At 38.2% G+C, this 19,708-nt stretch overlaps 1 protein-coding gene across 1 annotated transcript in view; it reads left to right on the forward strand.

Annotated features, from left to right (window-relative positions):
• The first annotated feature begins 6,997 nt into the window (after positions 1-6,997).
• The window catches only part of RNF128 (ring finger protein 128), a 137,135-nt gene continuing 124,424 nt past the window's right edge, over positions 6,998-19,708 (forward strand). The window contains exon 1 of the mRNA XM_004606319.2: positions 6,998-7,406. Within this exon, the coding sequence (XP_004606376.1) occupies positions 6,998-7,406 (409 nt within the window). The remainder of the gene's footprint in view (positions 7,407-19,708) is intronic.

The following is a 19,708-nucleotide window of genomic DNA, read 5'->3' on the forward strand; positions in this document are numbered from 1 at the left end:
AACTACATCTACACATAGTACTATTCATCATGTATAAGCTGTATTACCTGAAGTTATTAATTGTAAAGTGTATAAGAATTGCCTAGAGTGTTTATTTAAAATGCAATTTCATAATTCTGATGCACTGATACTGGGAATGTAAGTTGATACAGCTGGAAAACAGCATGAAGATTCCTTAAAAGATAATAATGGACACCATAGCCTTCAGACCCCACACCAGGCTGTTTCATCAAGGGCAACCTGGAAGGGGGCCATTGAGGCCTCTCCCCGCCTCAACAGAGCCAATCACGGCAGTCAAAAACCTACATAACTCAACCACTGCTATGTGCACAGCCACTTTCCACAGGCCCGGATGAACCTCACCCATAAGTGAATCTGCAGAAAAAAAAAAAGGTATGCGGGACTTGTGACTGAAAACTCCAGGCTCACAGGAGTCAGGAATGGGTGACCTCTCCCCATGTTCCTCTGTTTTCGGCAGCTTGGCAGTCATGCCCACAAACTGCCTCTGGCACCTTACAATCTCATTAATGGCCATGATCCAGAGACTCAACAATAAATCTCTCAGAAGAGAGCACAAAATGATATGCCATAGAGATGCCTACAGATCTTGCTTCAGGCTGTTTCATTCAGCAAAACCTGGAGGGGGGTAGGTGAGGTCCTCTCCTGGCCCCCAACGGAGCCAGCCCTGGCAGCCGAAAACCTCCAGAACTCAACCATTGGCAAGCTCACAGCTACTCTCCACACGCTTAGACAAGTCTCACCCATGATTGGATCTATTACTTGCTGGGCGTGCGCAGTCACAAATGCTTTACACCACTGATACACCAAGATGATGTTTAAAGTGAGCTCTAGCAATAGCACAGCAGGTAGGGCGTTTGCCTTGCACACAGCTGACCTGGATTTGATTCCTCCACCCCTCTCGGAGAGCCTAGCAAGCTGCCAAGAGTATCTCACCCGCACGGCAGAGCCTGGCAAGCTACCCATGGTGTATTCAATATGCCAAAAACAGTAACAACAAGTCTTACAATGGAAATGTTACTGGTGCCTGCTCGAGCAAATCTATGAGCAACGGGATGACAGTAATACAGTGATGTTTAAAGTTAACCAATTTTAGGGGAAAAATATATACATATGTATATATACACACACATATATATAAGCACATAAGGCTAAATCTTTAACAACGTGTTAAAGGTTTAACATGTTAAAGGTTAACATCAAGCCCTCTTATAGAAGGGCTCAATGGCTTCCTGGTGAAATACAACAATCTTCACATACTTTCATCTAAGAAAACTTTTTTGGATCATTTTTTTGCAGACTATTCATAACAAGCAATACAAAATAAATTACTTCAGTTCTGCTTTGGGGGCAGGGTTGAGGGGTTCAGGAGGGAATCATTCTAAATATAGTGTTGGGAAGTTGTAATGATGGTGGGACTGGTGTTCAGATATTAAATGTAATAAATTATTGTGAACAACTTTATAAAAGTGAAATAAATTTTTTAAAAGAATGGAAATTCCAAAGAAACAAAGAATGAAAATTCCACATTATCCAACAATTTCATTCCTAGGTATTTATTGAAAATATATGAAAATACTAATTCAAAAGGATATTTTCAACTGTATGTTCACAGTCACATTATTTATAGTTGCCAAAACATGGAGAAAGAGTAACTGGCATTCAAAGCAAAACAATAACATGGAATCATCCCCAATGCCTATCAATAGTTAACTTGGTAAAGAAGCTGTGGTGTTTACTCAAGTGGAATGTTACTGTGCCATTAAAAAGATGATATTGCTCCCTTTGTGACAAAGCGAATGGACCTTGAGTTGATTCTGCTAAGCAAAATATGTAAGAAAGTGAAAGACAGCTACTGAATAGTTTCTCAGGCAATATGATTCACTAAATCAAACAACTGACAAGGAAACCATAAGGCCCCAAAAGAGAAAGGGGTGTGGGGAGAGAGAGTGAGAGAGAGAAGGAAAGTACCTACCGTAGAGACAGGCTGGGAGAGGGTGGTGGGAGGGAAACTGGGGACATTGATGGTGGAAAATGTACACTGGTGGAGGGATGGTTGTTGCAACACCGTTTGGCTGAAACCAACCACATCACAGCTTTGTAACTCTGTATTTCATAGTGATTCAATTAAAGAATTGGCGAGAAACAAGAAAAGCTAACTTTATACTCAGTGAATACTACATTGCTTACCACTGGGAAGAGGAATGGATTGTGGGATGAATGAGCAGGTAGAGTCCTTTTGGTGCTCAAACAACACTATATCATTTAGTGGAGAGAGTAGTGACAATTGTAGACATAGAGAGGTGTGAGGCTAAACCCCTGAAATTCAGTATTACAAATCAATGATAAGTTATTGGGGGAAAAATTGGGCCCAGGATAGCTGAGTGGTCAAGCCCATGCCTTGAAAGTGTGAGGCCATAAGTTTCATCCCTGGCATTCGTTTACATTTATTTAATGAGATACATGTCATTTGGTATCCTCAGTGTCACCAATAAGTTTGAAATCTCTGAGAGCTGTGTATGAGCATTGCAGCTAACATGTTTGACTTCCAGTGAACACTACAATCAATCGTGCCTCTCCTGGCAGGCACTGCAACCAAAATGTCTGAACATCAAAACCAACAGTGGGTTACCTCTGCTCATCAGCAACAAAAAATTAAGAAAGATATGGGGAATACATTTTCCTAAAAATTTTAAATGGTGATTAAAATGTGAATGTCTATAATTTTCCCTTTGATTCTGATTCAGGTTGACTGAGGTGGGACACAGAAATTTTCATTTTTATTGAACTTCCTCGTGAGTCTGATGTAGGTGACTGCAAACGCAACTTTTAAAACGCTAAATTCTTGAATACTATTTATTGGGGGGACACACCCAGTGATGATCATGAGTCTATGTAGTTCCAAGGATCAATCTCAGGGTTGCAATTGCAATGCATATACTCAGCCCTTTGAGCAATTTACCAGACATAATACTAGTTTTTGTATACAAGTACTCACTAAATATCTTACGAGCTAGGAAAATAGCTCAACTGAGATGAAGCATATGCTCAAGGTTGTGATCTTTGAACCAAATCCCTTCCTCCTCAGTACTACTCGGCTTAACTCTGGTGTCCCCTATGCCCTGTTGTGATTCAGCACCATTTGGCCATGCAGTATTGCATCACTGTCCCATGTACCTGTTCCCCTACATCACTGGAAGAAGTATAGCTATGATAGGCTCGGTGCACCGCCTTAAGTACCATTGGGTACTTAAGTACATTGACCACTGTAAAAAATGTTGAACACTAAATATCAAACTACAAAATTAGTAGGTCACACACCATCCATCAAATTGCCTTTAGAGTTAAAAAGGAAGTTGCGTTGATGGGTATAATTTATTATTCCAGGAGTAATTTTACTAATTACAAATTTTAAAGCAATCTATATATTTTTATAAATTATGATTCTCTCTGAAATCCATAATAAAGGTAAAATCATATGACATGCATTTCAACCTCCTGAGCAATTTTAGATAGTTTGTGGCACTGGAGAAATGGTACAGCAGGTAAGACTCTTGCCTTTCACACGGTTGACTCAGGTTCGATCCCCAGCACCCCATATGGTTCCCAAAGCCCTGCCAGGAGTGATTCCTGAGGACAGAGCCAGAAATAATCCCTGAGTACAACCAGGCATGGTCCAAAAATTAAAAACAATATAAAATAAAAGTTTATATTTTCTTCAGATATATATCCAGAAACAGAATCCTTGGATATGTGCTATTTCTGTTCTGAACTTCTTGAGAAATCTGCACACAGCTTTCCTTAATGGTTGTACCAATTCTAACCAACAGATTAAAAGGATCCCTTTTCTCCAGATCTTAAAAATGTATTTCTTGTGTTTTAAAGAAAAAAACTTTTCAGGAAGTTGTCCTCTACCTTAAGATTTTCTTAGCTGATTTGGTTTCTTGCTGCATATTACATAATTATTCAATAAGCTGTAACTTTACCTCTAAATATTAAATACTTGTAGATATTATGCTCAGAGTGCTGGGGAATGGCAAGCTATGCTTGGTATCTAACTCCGTTCATCACACTTCCTATGCACATACTCTACCACTTCAGCCACATCCCCTGCCCCAATTATCTTTATAAAATTACAAATACAGTTGGTTTGAGTTGATTTCTCATTGAGGTTTTGATTTTCAACTCACTGAAATTGATGATGAGAGTTTCTATGTGTCTGTGAGCCATTTTATTTTTTGTTTGTTTTGCTTTTGCTGTTTTAGGGTAACACCCAGAAATTGTCAGGGTTTAACTCCTGGCACTGTGCTTAAGAAACACTCCTTGGTGGGGTTGAATCAGGAGTATGCAAGGCAAGTGCCATACCCACTACACTATCTTTCCTGCTCCAGTCTTGGGCCATTTGTATATTTTCCTTGGTGAAATGTCAATTTCTATTATATGCCCATTTTTCAGTTGGGCTGATTGTTTTAGGGTGTAGATTTGGGGAATTTTAAACATATATGGTTTGATATTAACTTTCTGAGGCGTATGATTTGTATTCATTCGACTACATTTTCATTGATAATTTCTTTCACTGTGCCTTTCTGCTTGATGCTGTGCCAATTGTTTATTTTTTGTTTCTCTTGATTTAATAATAATTTTATTGTTTAAAAAAATCACGAGGGCACACCTGACAATGCTCAGGAATTACTCCTGGCTTTGCTCTCAGGAGTTACTCCTGGCAGTACTCATGGAGTGCTAGAGATGAAACCCAAGTCAGCAACATGCAAGGTAAATGCCCTACCCGCTGTACTATTGTTCCCTCCAAAATGCCCAATATCTTAAAATTGAATAGTTTAGTGGTGTTCTTTTTAGCATGCCAACACCAGCACCACCATAAATTATTATAGGAAAACTATCATTTTTAAGGTATGGAGTGATTTAACTTGTACAAAGCTTGTGAGAATTTGGAAGTAATATTTTAAGATTATTTAACCAAATTAATTTTTTTGACTTTTTGGGTCACACCTTGCAATGCACAGGGGTTACTCCTGGCTCTGCACTCAGGAATTACTCCTGGCGGTGCTCAGGAAACCATATGGGATGCTGGGAATAGAACCTGGGTTGGCTGCGTGCAAAGCAAATGCCCTACCCACTATGCTATCGCCCCAGCCCCCCCCAAATTAAAATTCTAATGGATTTATCTAATGTTCCATTAATCTTCTTAAAATTTTGCCATTAATAGTCCTTCATCTAGAAGCAATTAAAAAACTCTTAGAAAAGATTAAATCAAATTTTAGGACTTTACTGATTTTATTCTGATTTATCATAGATGTATGTTAGCAATCAGCAAACAAATAGTTTTGACACTAATAGTCTCTGTTTTCAGTTTAATAGTATTCTTTATCTAGTGTTACAGGATTTACTATTAACAATTTTCATTTGCTCTTAAATAGATCATAAACTAATACCCAAAACCTTTACACTTTTCAAAGTTCAATTCCATGAATAATTAAGTGATCATTGTGTGTAATGTGCTACTTAATACCAGGTACAGTCATGGGAAGGGGTGCATAGATGAATAATCAAGCAGTTATAGTGTAATAGAAAGGCTTGCATATGTATTGTGCATCTGCTGAGATTTAATCAGGTTTACTGCTGATTCTCTATATTCCTCCTCTCTATTGACTGGAGTTCACTCTTGATTCAATCACAACACTGTATTTGCAATGACTAAGCACAAATCAAGAAATGGGCAGGGGTTGCAGAGAAAAGACTGGGGTAGAAATGGTTTTGCAGTTCACTTCCTTCAACAATATTTCCTTTTAACCTGCTTCTCTGACATTCTGTTCCCTAGACTCAGGATTTTTTGATTCCAGACTGCTTCTTTTGAACTTCAGTCTTCTATTGCACCTACCTTCCTTCTATTGCTTCTGCTTCCCTGACAGCCTGATGCTTGTTTGTCTAGTTCTCTGACTCTTGGTCCAATCATATTCCTCATATCTCTATCATGTCTGTTGATTTACTCGACCAGTCCTTGGCACACACTGCAATCTCCCCATTCCAGCAACTTGCCCAGACCAACTGACCCCATAGCAATATACATCCAAGTGTTGCTAAAGTCCAGTGTACTCCTGATTAAAAACAGTTCATGTTACAGTAAAGGAAACTATGAAATAAATCTATTTATACATTTGAAAAAGTAAAAATTTAAATTTTAAATGTTAAAAATTAAACATTGAATTGTCTTCTGTCACAATGTAATATTTGGGGAAATTTAATGGAATGTACTGACTCAAGTATTAATCAACAAATTTTTGCGTATCGCTATATTCCAGGTGTTGTACTTGAATGGAAAGGATCTAGCCACGAAAGTAGGTTTATTTTTCAGCGAATAAACAAGGTGGCATAAAAGAGTCCTTGGGGAGTCTGGTTAGAAAAATTTCATAAAGAAATAAAGGGAAAAGAAGCTGTAAATCAAGTCTACTAATGCTATAGCAACTATGGATCTCAAATTATTCCCAGTTGAACTGGTTGACAGTATTTTAGCTGAGCTGGGGAAACCAGTTTGGTGTTTTAGGTATTCTGAGAGAGGTGACTTTCAGCCTTGTCACGTGGGATTCCCAAGAGTCCAGTTCCTCATTCCAAATCACTCCATGTTTATGAAAGTGCATTAACTGGAACAGTAAAAAAGAAAAAAAAAATTGTCAGTCCAATCCTGATAAGTTGACATGTGGAATAAAGTTGATGAGGCTATTTATTGCTAAGATAATCCTGGTTAAGGGTTACGTGTGTGTACAGTTGGAGGAGGAGCTAGCAAAGGGGAATGTAGATAAGTAAAGTGAAATAGAGCTTATGTTGCTAGAGGTGAGATCAGTTACCTACTTGCAACTGAAATTTCAGACTTCTGCTTAGCGGGTACCTGAGTGAACAAATGCTGACTGAGAGCCGAAACTATCAGCAGCTCCCTTAATTTTTACGTTCAAATGAAGAAGCAATGAACCAGAAGAGTAAGTTTAGTTGTTTTCAGCTGCTTGTCATTTTTACCTTTTTATTTAAATTCACAGCTTCATTTTTATTTGATGCCTATGTGACTGTGACTTATCTCAATACAACCAGCAACTTTACTACAACAGAGACATGTGAATGTGGTGTTTATGGATTAGCCTCACCAGTGGCTAATGCTAAGGGAGTAGTGGGCATCCCTAAGGACGAAAGCCCACTAGCCTGTGACCCCAATACTGAGTTTACTGAAACTGGTAAGCCCTGGATCGCGCTGATAGAAAGAGGTAACTGTACGTTTACCGAAAAAATTTTAAACGCGGGCAAAAGAAACGCTGACGCTGTTGTGATTTACAACGCTCCTCCAGAAGTTGGCAACCAGACATTGCAGATGGCAAATTTGGGTAAGTAATAATCAACTCCCCCAAAGTGCTAATTAATGACTTTGTTTATCTTATTTCCATCTAGAACTACTCTCAGCTCTGGCAATGAAGTTGTGAAATAACTGTTCTTTAATTTTTCTTGCTGAGTTGGAATTGCTTTTCTATTCATTAACATTTATAATTAATTTGTTTCAAGAAAATAGCTTTTCCGGAAGTGGTCCTCTTTACCTTCAGATTTTCTTAGCTGATTTGGTTTCTTGCTGCATATTATATAATTATTCAACAAGCTGTAACTAATTTTACCTCGAAATATTAAAGACTTGTGGATATTATAATTTCATTGTTAATTTGTACTTTCCAGTTTTATTCATTTTCTCATGCGAAGAGGAAATTAAATGGATTTAAGTATGTGGTAACTGCTAAATTTATTCCTTATTAAGATAAAATCATGGCATATTGTAATAAATTGAGACTACTACATGAAAACTACTCTGTAAGAAACATTTTGAAAAGGATAAACAGTAGAACTAGAGTATCACTGTAATTCACATCAAAGTAAAGATTTTCCCTAGGAAAGTTTACCTTTCACTTCAGTAAATAAAATCATACATTTATTAACTTAAAATTTCAACCTCTCAAAATTTCAAAAAATACTGTTTTTTTAATTAAAAAAAATATTTTCTAAGTAAATAAACTTCTGCATATTTGTATGATTTGAGTGCTGGGGATATAACCAGAAGCTCAAACATGTGCATTATCACTGAGCTATACCCCTGGCATCCATAAGTAAATTGTCTTCAAACCAGCACAGAAATAGACTTCTGGCACAAGTTTTATACACTGTGCATTAGTAGCAGTACTATTTTGGACCACAGGCTTGGCTAAAAATAGAAAATAATTATTATTTCAAATAATTGGAGAACTTATAGAATACAATATCGCTATAAATTGGTATTACCACTACCGAATTTGACCTCTGAAAATTTAATAAAACTAAATTAAATGGACTTCATAATTGTAAAGGAGAGAAAATTAATTTTGTGTTAAGTGTAGTATGATTATTGGAACATTCCAGGTTGTAAAAGCATCAATATGGAAATTTAGTACTAATATTTGAAGAAGAAATTTTTTGTTTTTCTAAGTATTACAAAAACAGGTGGAGTGGTCCTTCACCAGTAAAAAATCATTATAAGTGTACAAAACTCTCCTTGCTACCTTTTGTACCATCTCCTGGATATTGTAAAATGTGGGGGGAAAATGCAAATTTTTCTTTTGAAGAGCATTTATATACATTCCCTGAATATTGCAATTTTTTACAATTAATTTTAATCCTTATAGAAATAAAATGAAGCAGGTTTCTAAGGAAAGTAAAAAGGTAAACATGTTCTAAGGAGTCTACTTCCTTTAACGTGACAATTTAGGATATTCCGGCTTTGCAGAATTTTATAGGGACAGTCACATTTTGGTTATTTTCTTGCCTGTTTTTTAAAAGTATAAATAGTTTGAAACTGCAGAACAGTCTTCTTATCAAAATTTGCTTTACGATGTGCAGGAGTGGCCAACATCTGGAGGAATGTAGGTACGCATCCATTTACTTAATTTAAGATCTACCAAAGGTAACTTACATTAAATCTAGCAAAAGGGTGCACACACTACCGTCTTAATGTTTGGCTCTGAACAGTTTTAAAAAAGAAAGCAGTTACATTGATCATCCAAGATACACTTCCAAGTAATCAAGGATACATAATTAATTCTATTAATCATTTCTCATGTAAGTATACTTTGCTTTCTTCGTTTGGTTTGTTTTGGAGCCACACCCAGCACTGCTCAGGGCTAACTCTTGGCTCTGCACCTGGGATCACTCCTGGCAGAGTAGGGAGGCATATGGGACACTGGGGTTTGAACCTGGATTGACCACATACAAGGAAATGCCCTGTCCTCTATACTATCTCTCCGGCCCATACTTTGAATTTTAAATCTCCCTTTCCTTCCATACAGCACAGTTAATGTAATGTCTAATAGTGATACTACAATACTGGTTGACATACTTCACATACTTGTACTCCAACCAATTGACATATTTGGTTGGAGTACAGCACTTGTGGCACCAAAGTTCACAGTGCCCATTGCCAGGGATAGAACTTAAAGCCTTGCAAGGCAGGTGATCTACCATTAAGTCACATTCAGCAGTCCACATAAAAACTTTTTTAAAATACAGCATGTGATAAAAACACTCAGATTTTTAAGTTCAAAAAGACATATACCAAGTTACATCAAGAATTGGGTTTTTTAAGATAAAGGCAAAGACACATATAAAGTCACTCAGACCAGGTTTATCAGTAGAAATCCTGTAGGTTATGAGAGTCATATGACAAATTCATAATTCTAAAAGAAAAAATCTTTCAACCATTAATACTACCGCCATATTGGGAAAGACTACTAAAATGATGCCTGCTTCTTGCTATGACCCTGGTTCAACTCATATTCTCTTCTTTAGACATTATAAGATAGGATTATAGATTTGGTGATCCAGGAGGTTTCATGTAATCACTGCCTTTTGATTTTTCAAGTATTTCATCTTTTATTTTAAATGTTTGTGCCAGAATATCTCTAATAACAACCTTAGTGATTAGACCAGTAAACCAGTATTCTATATTGATAATGGAAATAAATTACATATGTAGCTTCATTTTTTACAGTATTTTTTACTGAATCACCATGAGATTAAATATTACAAAATTATACATGATTGTGTTTCAGTTATACAATGTTCCTTAAGGCAGCTTTTGGTTCCTTAGAAATCTTTTGCAACTTAAGCTATTTCCCAGGAATCTTTTTCTCTTGGTGAAAAAAAATCTGTGACTCCTTTCTGAGGGTCTCTCCAGTGAATGACTGATGTGGTCTTTGTACAGAATCTGCAATTAACTCAAATTTTTCGATAAATGGTCTCAGACTTCTTGTGCAAATGGTAACTAATGAACTATCACTTCAGTAAATTAGTCTTGGTGCCACCCTAGATGAAAGATGATTTAAAATTCAAACTAGTAGGGTAAAACTCATGGATTCATCAAAATATGAGACACTGAACTATATCTTTATTTTTGTTAGCTTAATCTTATCCTTTGTGTGAATCTCTAATATCAGCTTAAAACATATTGTTTTGTTTTCTTATTTATTTTATTTATTCTTTATTATAGTGTAGGTAATGTGGCTATAGTGTTGTTAAGGTATGATATTGATGTACAAAGTCACTGCCTTTTCTCCAGTACCTATGTGTCCAAGACCCTTCACCAGTCTCCACTTCTAGTCTGCCTGTTCCTCTTAGCCTCCTCCAGGGTATCTTTTAATTTTCATCTCAGTTTCATTCTAGTTTGATGTAGTCCCACTTGTTTACTCCTCCACTTGGCAACCACAGTTCTAAATTCAAAGTCCAAGGGTAATGTTGTCATTAGATATTATCCTGTCCCTTTCTTTGTTTCTGTACATGTCATATATAAGCGAGATAATGCAATATTTGTCCTCCCCCTGACTTATTTCACTTAATATGCTACCTCTGTCTCCATGAAAATTGAGGAAAATATCAGGATTTTATATTTCTATAGCTAAATAATGATATATATTCCATTGCGTGTGTATAAAACAGCTTCCTTATGCATTCATCTGTTGTTGGGTGCTTGGGTTGTTTCATCTTTGTTATTGTGCTTAGTGCTCCAATAATCACAAGTATTTATCTTTTGAGTTATTATTTTTGTGTTCTTGTGATTGATGCAAGAAGTGGATTCACCGGGTCATATGAATCTGTATTCTTACTTTCTTAGAAGTCTCCATATTTTCCATAAAGGCTGAAGCAGATGATGTACGCGCCAATTAGAATCCCTTTTTACCATATCCCTGCCAACACTGCTTGGTTTTTGTTGTTGTTGTTTTGCTTTTGTTTTGGGGCCACAACACGCAGTTCTCAGGGCTTACTCCTGGTCTGTGTTCAGGATCATTCCAATCAAAGCTCAGAGGATCATTTGTGGTGCTGGGTTTAAACCCAGGTCAAGAGCCTTACCTGCTATATTCTCTCGGCCCCTCACCTCCCCATTTGTTGATATGGCTATTGGTTTTGTTTCTGTTGAACCTGGGAGTGTTTAATATATCTTGGATATAAGCTGTTTTTGATGTATGGTGTGTGAATATTTTCTCCAATTCAACAGGGTATCTTTTAATTTTCATCCCAGTTTCTTTCTACTTTTCCCTTTGTTTTCCTTGCCAGTGGAATTCAATCACTGAAGACACTTCTGAGATCCATATCCTGTCAAGTCATACCTATGCTTTCCTAAATGTATGCTAAGAATTCTGGTCTAATATTTCAAGATCTTCAATCCATTTTGAATTAATTTTTGTGTATGGTGGGAGATAGGGGTCTAGTTTTATGTTTTGCGTGTGGTCTTCCAGTTTTTCCAGCATCATTTGTTGAAGAGACTTTCTTTGTATCACTTAATGCCCCTAGCTCCTTTGTCATAGATTATCTGTTTATATATGATTGGCCATTGTTAGCCTTTCAAGTCTATTCTATCAGTCAGAAATTCTGTTTCCATTCTAGTGCCATACTATTTTATTGTAATACATTTACAGTATAGTTTGAACTCGGGGTGACTTTTGTCTCCTATTTTCCTTTCCCTCGCAATTGCTTTGGCTATTCAGGGAATTTGTACCTTTTCCTTTTCTCCACTTCCTCTTTCATTCTTTCCCACTTTCTTCTACCTCTTCATTCTCTCAGTGCCACATACCAAGTTAGGCCATACTAGCCTTTTGAAATTTTGGGTCTTTTAACTTTTTACTGATATCGATGGACTGGAGCCATAGCACAGCATATAGGCCTTGCACATGGCCAACCTGGGTTCGATTCCTCCATCCCTCTCGAAGAGCCCGGCAAGCTACTGAAAGTATCATGCCCGCATGGCAGAGCCTGGCAAGCTACCCTTGGCATATTTGATATGCCAAAAACAGTAACAACATGTCTCACGATGGAGACGTTACTGGTGCCCACTCAAGCAAATTGATGAACAACAGGATGACAGTGCTACAACAGTGCAGTGCTACAATTTATATCAATATCCTTCAATCAAAGATAGTAGAAACCTACCTGACCAGTAAAATTAGTTAGAAAAGTGTTTAAAACTTATTGCAGCAATGCAGAATGGACACCATGAATAATATGAGGCATCTCAGGAAGAGAGTATGAAAAAAGTCTTTGAATTCCTTTATATTAGTGGTTTTCAACCATGAGTTTAGACCTGTTCCAGTTCTCAGAAACTTTCTTTTAGTAAAAAATTATTGCCACTAAATGCATGGTAAACCTGGATTAAGTAGCAGTACTTCTGTGAATGCTTACTATAAACAATGTGTTTTATTTCTGCCTTAGTGGTACATGAAATATACCACTTATTTAGCAGATGTAAAGGGGTTGAAAACCATTCTTCTAGATGACTTGGGAGAGGGTTTAAGAAAGCAAGTCATTGACCAGTTGTTCCAATTTGCCTGAGACTGGAAACCTTCTTCGCCAAAACCAGGAAATTCCTGGGAAAATGTGGGTGCTTTGTTCAGTCTAGATGGATTAGTTCTTTGCTTTCCTTTGTTTGGAGTCACACCCAGCTGCTATTCCTGGCTCTTCTCAGGGATTATTCCTGGTGGTGTTTGTGGTAACACGTGGTGCCAGGGATTAAAATACGGTTAGCTGTATGTGAGGCAAACACATTACCCACTGTAACATGACTCCAAATTTAGTTTCTAAATTACTCTTATTTTTAAGAGAGGAAAACTAGCCTGATGCTAAAATCTCTTAAGGGGGAAAAACATTCATGTTACCTTGGATGGGCGTTATTTGGTCATGTTTGTGGCTTGGGGACTGCTCATATTTAAATTGTGCTACAACTTGATGTGGAATGGTCTTGTCTTTGTATTGGTTCATCAACAGTCAAAGCTTCTACAATGTTCATATTTTGTTAGTTTTTTATGTGTAACAAGAAGACACAAAGGCGCAATTGAGAGTGCCAGGTCAAGTCACATTTGTCAGGGACTCTTTGCTGCTACCTCATGAACTGGGCCCATGCTCTGATGTTACTATTGTACAGATATTCTCCTTAATCATTTTACATTTCTTTGCATCTCCATCACTTATAGGCTGCCTTCGAGGCATTGAACAAGGATAACATATGTTTCTATACCCTTTTTGCCTCTTATTTATTTCACAATGTGGTCACAGAATGACCTTATTCCTGGGCCCATACTATTTACAACCTTACTATTAGCAGAGTTCTTTTCCGGAAAGATATTTTTCTGAGAAAGCCCCCCTCTTAAGAGTAATAGTATAGCCTAGATTTTTAAAGTATTTTTAATTTAATATCTCTCAATGAGAGTATCTCGCCCGCATGGCAGAGCATGGCAAGTTACCCATGTGGTGTATTCGATATGCCAAAAAAACAGTAACAAGTCTCATAATGGAGACATTACTGGTACCCACTAGAGAAAATCAATGAGCAATGGGATGACAGTGATAGTTATATCTCAATGTGTTCTGTGTGCATTTTTATTGTAGTTGTGGCATCATGGTTACAGTAGTATTAATATTGATTTTTTCTGTATCAACACCAACACCAAAGTATAAAGACCCACCACCATTCTTATGTGACTGCCAATTCTCCTGCTACTTCCCCACCTCCAAGCCTCCACACACCACTTAGTAATCTCAGTCTGTTGCCAAAGTGCAGGGGTTTGCTATCACTAAATATTGTCCATTTTCTTGCTTTTCTTGCTTTGCTTCTTTGTCCTCCATATGAGTGAACTCATGCTATATTTGTTTTCTCCTTCTGACTTATTTCTCTTAACCTGATGACCTCCAGGTCCATCTAAGTTTTAGCAAAATACAAGATTTCATTTTGAGTAGTATTCCATAATTTATATATACCATCTACCTTCCTTCCTTCATTCATTCATGTGTAATCACCAGACGACCAGGGAACCCCACGGCGCTCTCTCACGGCCTGTGTTCAGTGGTCTCAGGCCGCTCCCCCACCATGGCCTACAGATGCCACCAACAAACGCATGAAGGAGAGAACGGGGCAACCAGGCTTGTTGGTGATCAGTTGCTGTTTATTCTATCCTCTCCACATGCCTGTTCCAGTCTCACTAAGCTCCCCATTCTAACCTCACACTGCCCCTCATTCCTGTCTCCTCCCATCTCTCCCACTCATCTCTCCACCCACCACCTTGGTTTCTAGTCTCTCCCCATCTCTTCACATTAGGGGTAGCCACCACACTTAAGGTCAGGTAGCACAATCAACATACGAAAGACCTTCTTCCACTCAAGGGCAAAATACCACTTAGGAGTGTTTCTCCTCTACTTAGTCCAATAACTTAATTAACATCTTAATTAACATCTTAATTCTACTTCTTAATATTAGTTATTTTGTATGGACACAGTAAGATGCATTAAGCATGTAGGGTGACTCTTCTGGGGATATCTCACTATAGATCTCAGACTACAGTGCTCAGGCCAGATTAATCTTTCCTAACTCTAACAGGGACCTATCTAGTTGTACCTTTTGGATCATGACAGAATTTGCCCATGACCATGCTCTTAACTTATAGTTAAGTAGTATAGCACTTTGGCCAGGCCCATTTCGATGCCAGGGTAGCTCATAGCTTGCCCTGGGTCCATCCAGTCCCTCGTCAGGACTCTGCTTTTGGGGTGCTAGGAAGTAAGGCAACTGAGGCTTAAGTCAAGAGAACAGATGTCCACCAATGAATATCATTTGGAGTCAATTAACTCACAAGTTACAAAAACATAGCATTAACTGTCTTCTTATATCTATACAAAAAGGACATTGCTCTGACTTAACTATGCAAATGACTTAAAGAGAGAAAAGCAATATTTACAAGTTAGCAGAGTCTGATTAAAAGATAAAGGTGATTTACCAACATGTTGGGGTAGCAGAGCACAAAGAAAGAGGTTACAAATAAACACAGAGGAATGGCAGCACTGTGATGAGAGTAACCCGATAAACCTAAATTCCCTGTGGCAAGGCAGAAAGGACAAACCAATGTCATCCTACAATTTCTTATGTCCTTCTTTCTTTCCTTTTTCCTTTCTTTCTTTCACAAACAACTGTGCTCAAGTCTTAATTCTAGCTCTGGACTAGGAATCATTCCTAGTAGTACTCAAGTACAAGGTGTCAAGGATCAAACTTGGGTCAACTCTGCAAGGCAAGAGACTTACCTGTTATACTATCTTTCTGTCCCCTACGTCACATTTTCTTATGCATTCCACTGTCATGGAAATTTGAGTGGTAATTATAAATAATGCACACATATCTCTTTGATTTAATGATTTTATGTTCTTAGGATAGATGCCAAGGCATAGAGTCATTGGGTTGTTTGGAAGTTCTACTTTTAATTTTTGGAAATGTCTCTTCATAGAAATGTCTCTTCAGGGATGAGCAATAGCACAGCAGGTAGGGCATTTGCCTTGCATGCGGCCAACTCGGGTTTGATTCCTCCATCCCTCTTGGAGAGCTCAGTTTACCGAGAGTAAACTGCCTGCATGGCAGAGCCTGGTAAGCTACCCATAGTGTGTTCGATATGCCAAAAACATTAACAACAAGTCTCACAATGGAGACCTTACTGGTGCCCGCTTGAGCAAATCGATGAACAGTGCAGTGACAGTCTCTTCATACTGTGTTCCTTAGAGTCTAAATCAGACAACAGTCCCACATACTGTGAATAAGGGTACTTTTATCACCACATCCCTATCATTTCTTTTTTCTAGCCTTTTGATATAGGGCATTCTTAGTGGCACAGCACTGTTGTTTTGACTTGCATTTCCTTAATAAAAAGTGATGCTGAAAACCTTTTCCCATGCTTATTTGTCATCCATATATCTTCTTCGAAGAAGTGAATGTTCCTCTCCTTTCCCTATTTTTGGATTGAGTTGTTTGTACTTTTGTTATTGAGAGTCATGCATGCTTTATATATCATTGGAAATGAGCCCTTTTATCAGATGTATGGTATGCAAACATTTCTCCCATTCAGTTTTATGTGGGATTTTTTTTGGTTTTATTCCTAGTTTCTTTCACAGAAACATTTTAGTTTGGCATAGCTCTATTTGTTTATTTTTGCTTTTGTTTTCTTTGCCAGTGGAATCAGCTAAATAAAGACAGCCCTGAAGTTGATTTCATGGAAAATCCTGCCTATATTTTCCTTGCTATATTTTCTGGATTCCAATATAATATTGTGATCATTAGTCCATTTTTAATTAAATATCCCAGCACTGAATTGTTAAGATGATAGAGTTGGGTTGCAAGTGGGCCCCAGGCCTCCTAACTACTGTTTAAGTGGCCAAACAAACAAACGTTATCTTATCAGGTAAACTGCCTACAAAAACTCATCTACTTTAATGTTGTTTATTTTGGCAAAGTCAATAATTTGAAATATTTTTTATAATGTTGCCCATGACTAATGAAGTGGGTTAGAGGATAAGGTTTGCACCTTTCAGGATCCCCCAAACCCACAAATTCCAGAGCAATTAAATGCACAGAAAGGAAGGGTTTAATTAAAGCAGCAGGCTCACGTGATTTAGAAAAACGGTTTTTCTGTACATCTGTTATGGGGTGAGAGGTTACCCAAGATGTCTAAAACACACTTGTTTGTCAAGTTAAAGAGACTTTATTAACCTGCAGGGCCTGTTGAACCTGAAAACAAGTATCTCAATGCAATGAATAGTCTGGAACATAAGTCCAGGCAGAGTTTTAAACATTTCTTATCATATTCTGCTTGGCTACATCAATCAACTTTCTCATTAGCTAAAACAAGCAAGCACAGTTACAGTACAGAAGCCAGACGCTTGCGGTTAGCCTTGAACAATTAAGGAATTTTTCTACTTGGCAGCTGAAAGCCACCTAGTCTGGATTCAGTTTTCTCTAGGCATTGTGTCCTTGCATCCTTAGAGGGTCTTGTCCTGCTTCCTCGCTATCTCTTGACAGCCACCTGCTTTTCTACTAACTTTGGGTAACCTCATTGCTCATGAAAGGACACGTAAAAACATGGCCTGTATGTAAGCAAAATCAGAAGATGATAAAAACTTCTATAAAGTATGAGGGAAACATGAGCACAAAAATGTATAAATCTGTAACTGTACCCTCACGGTGATTCACTAATTAAAAGATAAATAAATTATTAAAAAAAACTTCTATAAGGCCCAGAGTCATCTAAGTACATTCACTGTGTCTGTATCACCGTCATTCGTTGCTCATTGATTTGCTCGAGCGGGTGCCAGTAATGTCTCTATTTTGAGACTTGATGTTACTGTTTTTGGCATATTGAATACGACACGGGTAGCTTGCCAGGCTTTGCCGTGTGGGCGGGATACTCTTGGTAGCTCGCCAGCCTCTCTGAGAGGGACAGAGAAATCGAACCTGGGTCAGCCGCGTGCAAAGCAAACACCCTATCCGCTGTGCTATAGCTCCAGCCCTTAAAAGAGCTTAATTTAAAACAAATAATCAGTTCTGTTTAAAATTATTTTTAGTTTTGTCTAGTTTTATTCATTTCCAAAACTTCATCCTCTCCCTTAGACCTCCTTCCTCTACAATAACTTTGATTTGTTTGTTTGTTTGTTTGTTTGTTTTGAGGCCATAGCTGGCTCTACTAAGTGCCTTATCCTAGCTCTGTGCTTATGGTGCTTATGTTCTCGGAACCAAATGGGAGACCGGGGATTCGAACTTGGCCTTTTCTTCTCTCTCTCCAGCTCTAGAACTTCTGAACTGATCTCCCTGCTTCTCCTGTCTCCTTCCAAGCCCACTTGCCACACTAAAGCCAATTTGCCATTGGGGGGTTAGTAGGCCACACCCAGAGGTGCTTGGGGCTTACTCTTGCTTGGCTATGCATGCAGGTATCAGCTTCCAAAATGGCTTTTTAAAGAGAAAAATCACACCCAGTTGAATATTCTTCAGTAGTTGCACATGACATTCAGAATACATTCAAAACCTTTGCAGCGTCTGTCCCCAGCCCTGAATTATCTGGCCCAGCTTATCACTCTCACTTAACCTCATCTCTTCACACCTAACCCTATGTCCATTCACTGCGCTGGGTTCCTTTCATACCCTCAATCCCGCTAAACTCTTCCTTGTCTTGTGCACTTAACACCTTCTTAATGATACTGTCATCCCATTAAACAAAGCCCTGTGACAAAACGAAACCTCCCATAACTTCTCAAATACATTCATTTCCCCTCCCTTGCTTCTTCCATTGAAACCTAAGCCAATGTCATCTCTCACTGTACCTCAATCACTACAGTAGTCTTCCAACTGGTCTTTTGCGTACTCAAAGATCTGTCTTCCATAGAGTAGCCAAAACAGCCCAACAGAAAATAAAATTCAGTCTCATTGAAGCCCATTAAAAACCTGGGATTCATGTTATGTTCTACGAGACCCTGTCTAGTGATACATTGTTCTATGCACCTTACCAACATTATTATGTCTTTATCATAGAGACATATCATAGAGACTATCTTTATCATATTATCTCTTTACCAAAGAGATCTTGGTCTCTTTGCTATTTCTAAGCTGATCAAGAAATATGAGCACAGTTTCATAGTTGCTATTCCTTCTACTAAAATCATGCTTATTTTATATTTTCACATCATTCTGCCTCCAGAAATACAAGTGCACTATCACCAATCTATTGCAGGGTGTTGATTTCTCTCTCGTTGACTACTAAAAATGATCTCCAATATGGTCTCCTCCCACTATTTTCTTTTTATCCCTCCCTTCCCTTTGTTGGTACTGGAAGCAGTGTTGTGATGACTGGGCTTGGACACGCACTCGACTACGGTATTCCCATATTTTCAGTTGTTAGGCTTGCAGACTCTCCCATATTGGGGCACAGTGCTTGCTTACTCAGGCATAGTACTAACTAAGGATTGTGCTCCTTTAGCCAAGGCACTTGCACATGTGCGCAGCGGGGGCCACAGTCTTTAGTTTGCTATCCCTGTACATTCTGGTTGTAGAGCTCCTGAGGGGGCTGCAATGGTGCTCACACATGTGCTCAATATGGGGCTCAATTGTCGTGCTCACTTGGTGTGGAATACCATTGTGGTGGTTCTTGGACACACTTAACTATAGTGTGACCAGAAATAACTTGGGTACCACAAGGGATCTCAACAGCAAACCTTTCATCCCATTGTTCATCGACTTGCTCAAGAGGGCACCAGTAACGTCTCCAAGTGAAACTTGTTGTTACTGTTTTTGGCATATCAAATACACCACGGGTAGCTTGCCAAGCTC

Source organism: Sorex araneus, chromosome X, assembly GCF_027595985.1.
Source record: "Sorex araneus isolate mSorAra2 chromosome X, mSorAra2.pri, whole genome shotgun sequence".
Classification (NCBI taxonomy): Eukaryota; Metazoa; Chordata; class Mammalia; order Eulipotyphla; family Soricidae; genus Sorex; species Sorex araneus.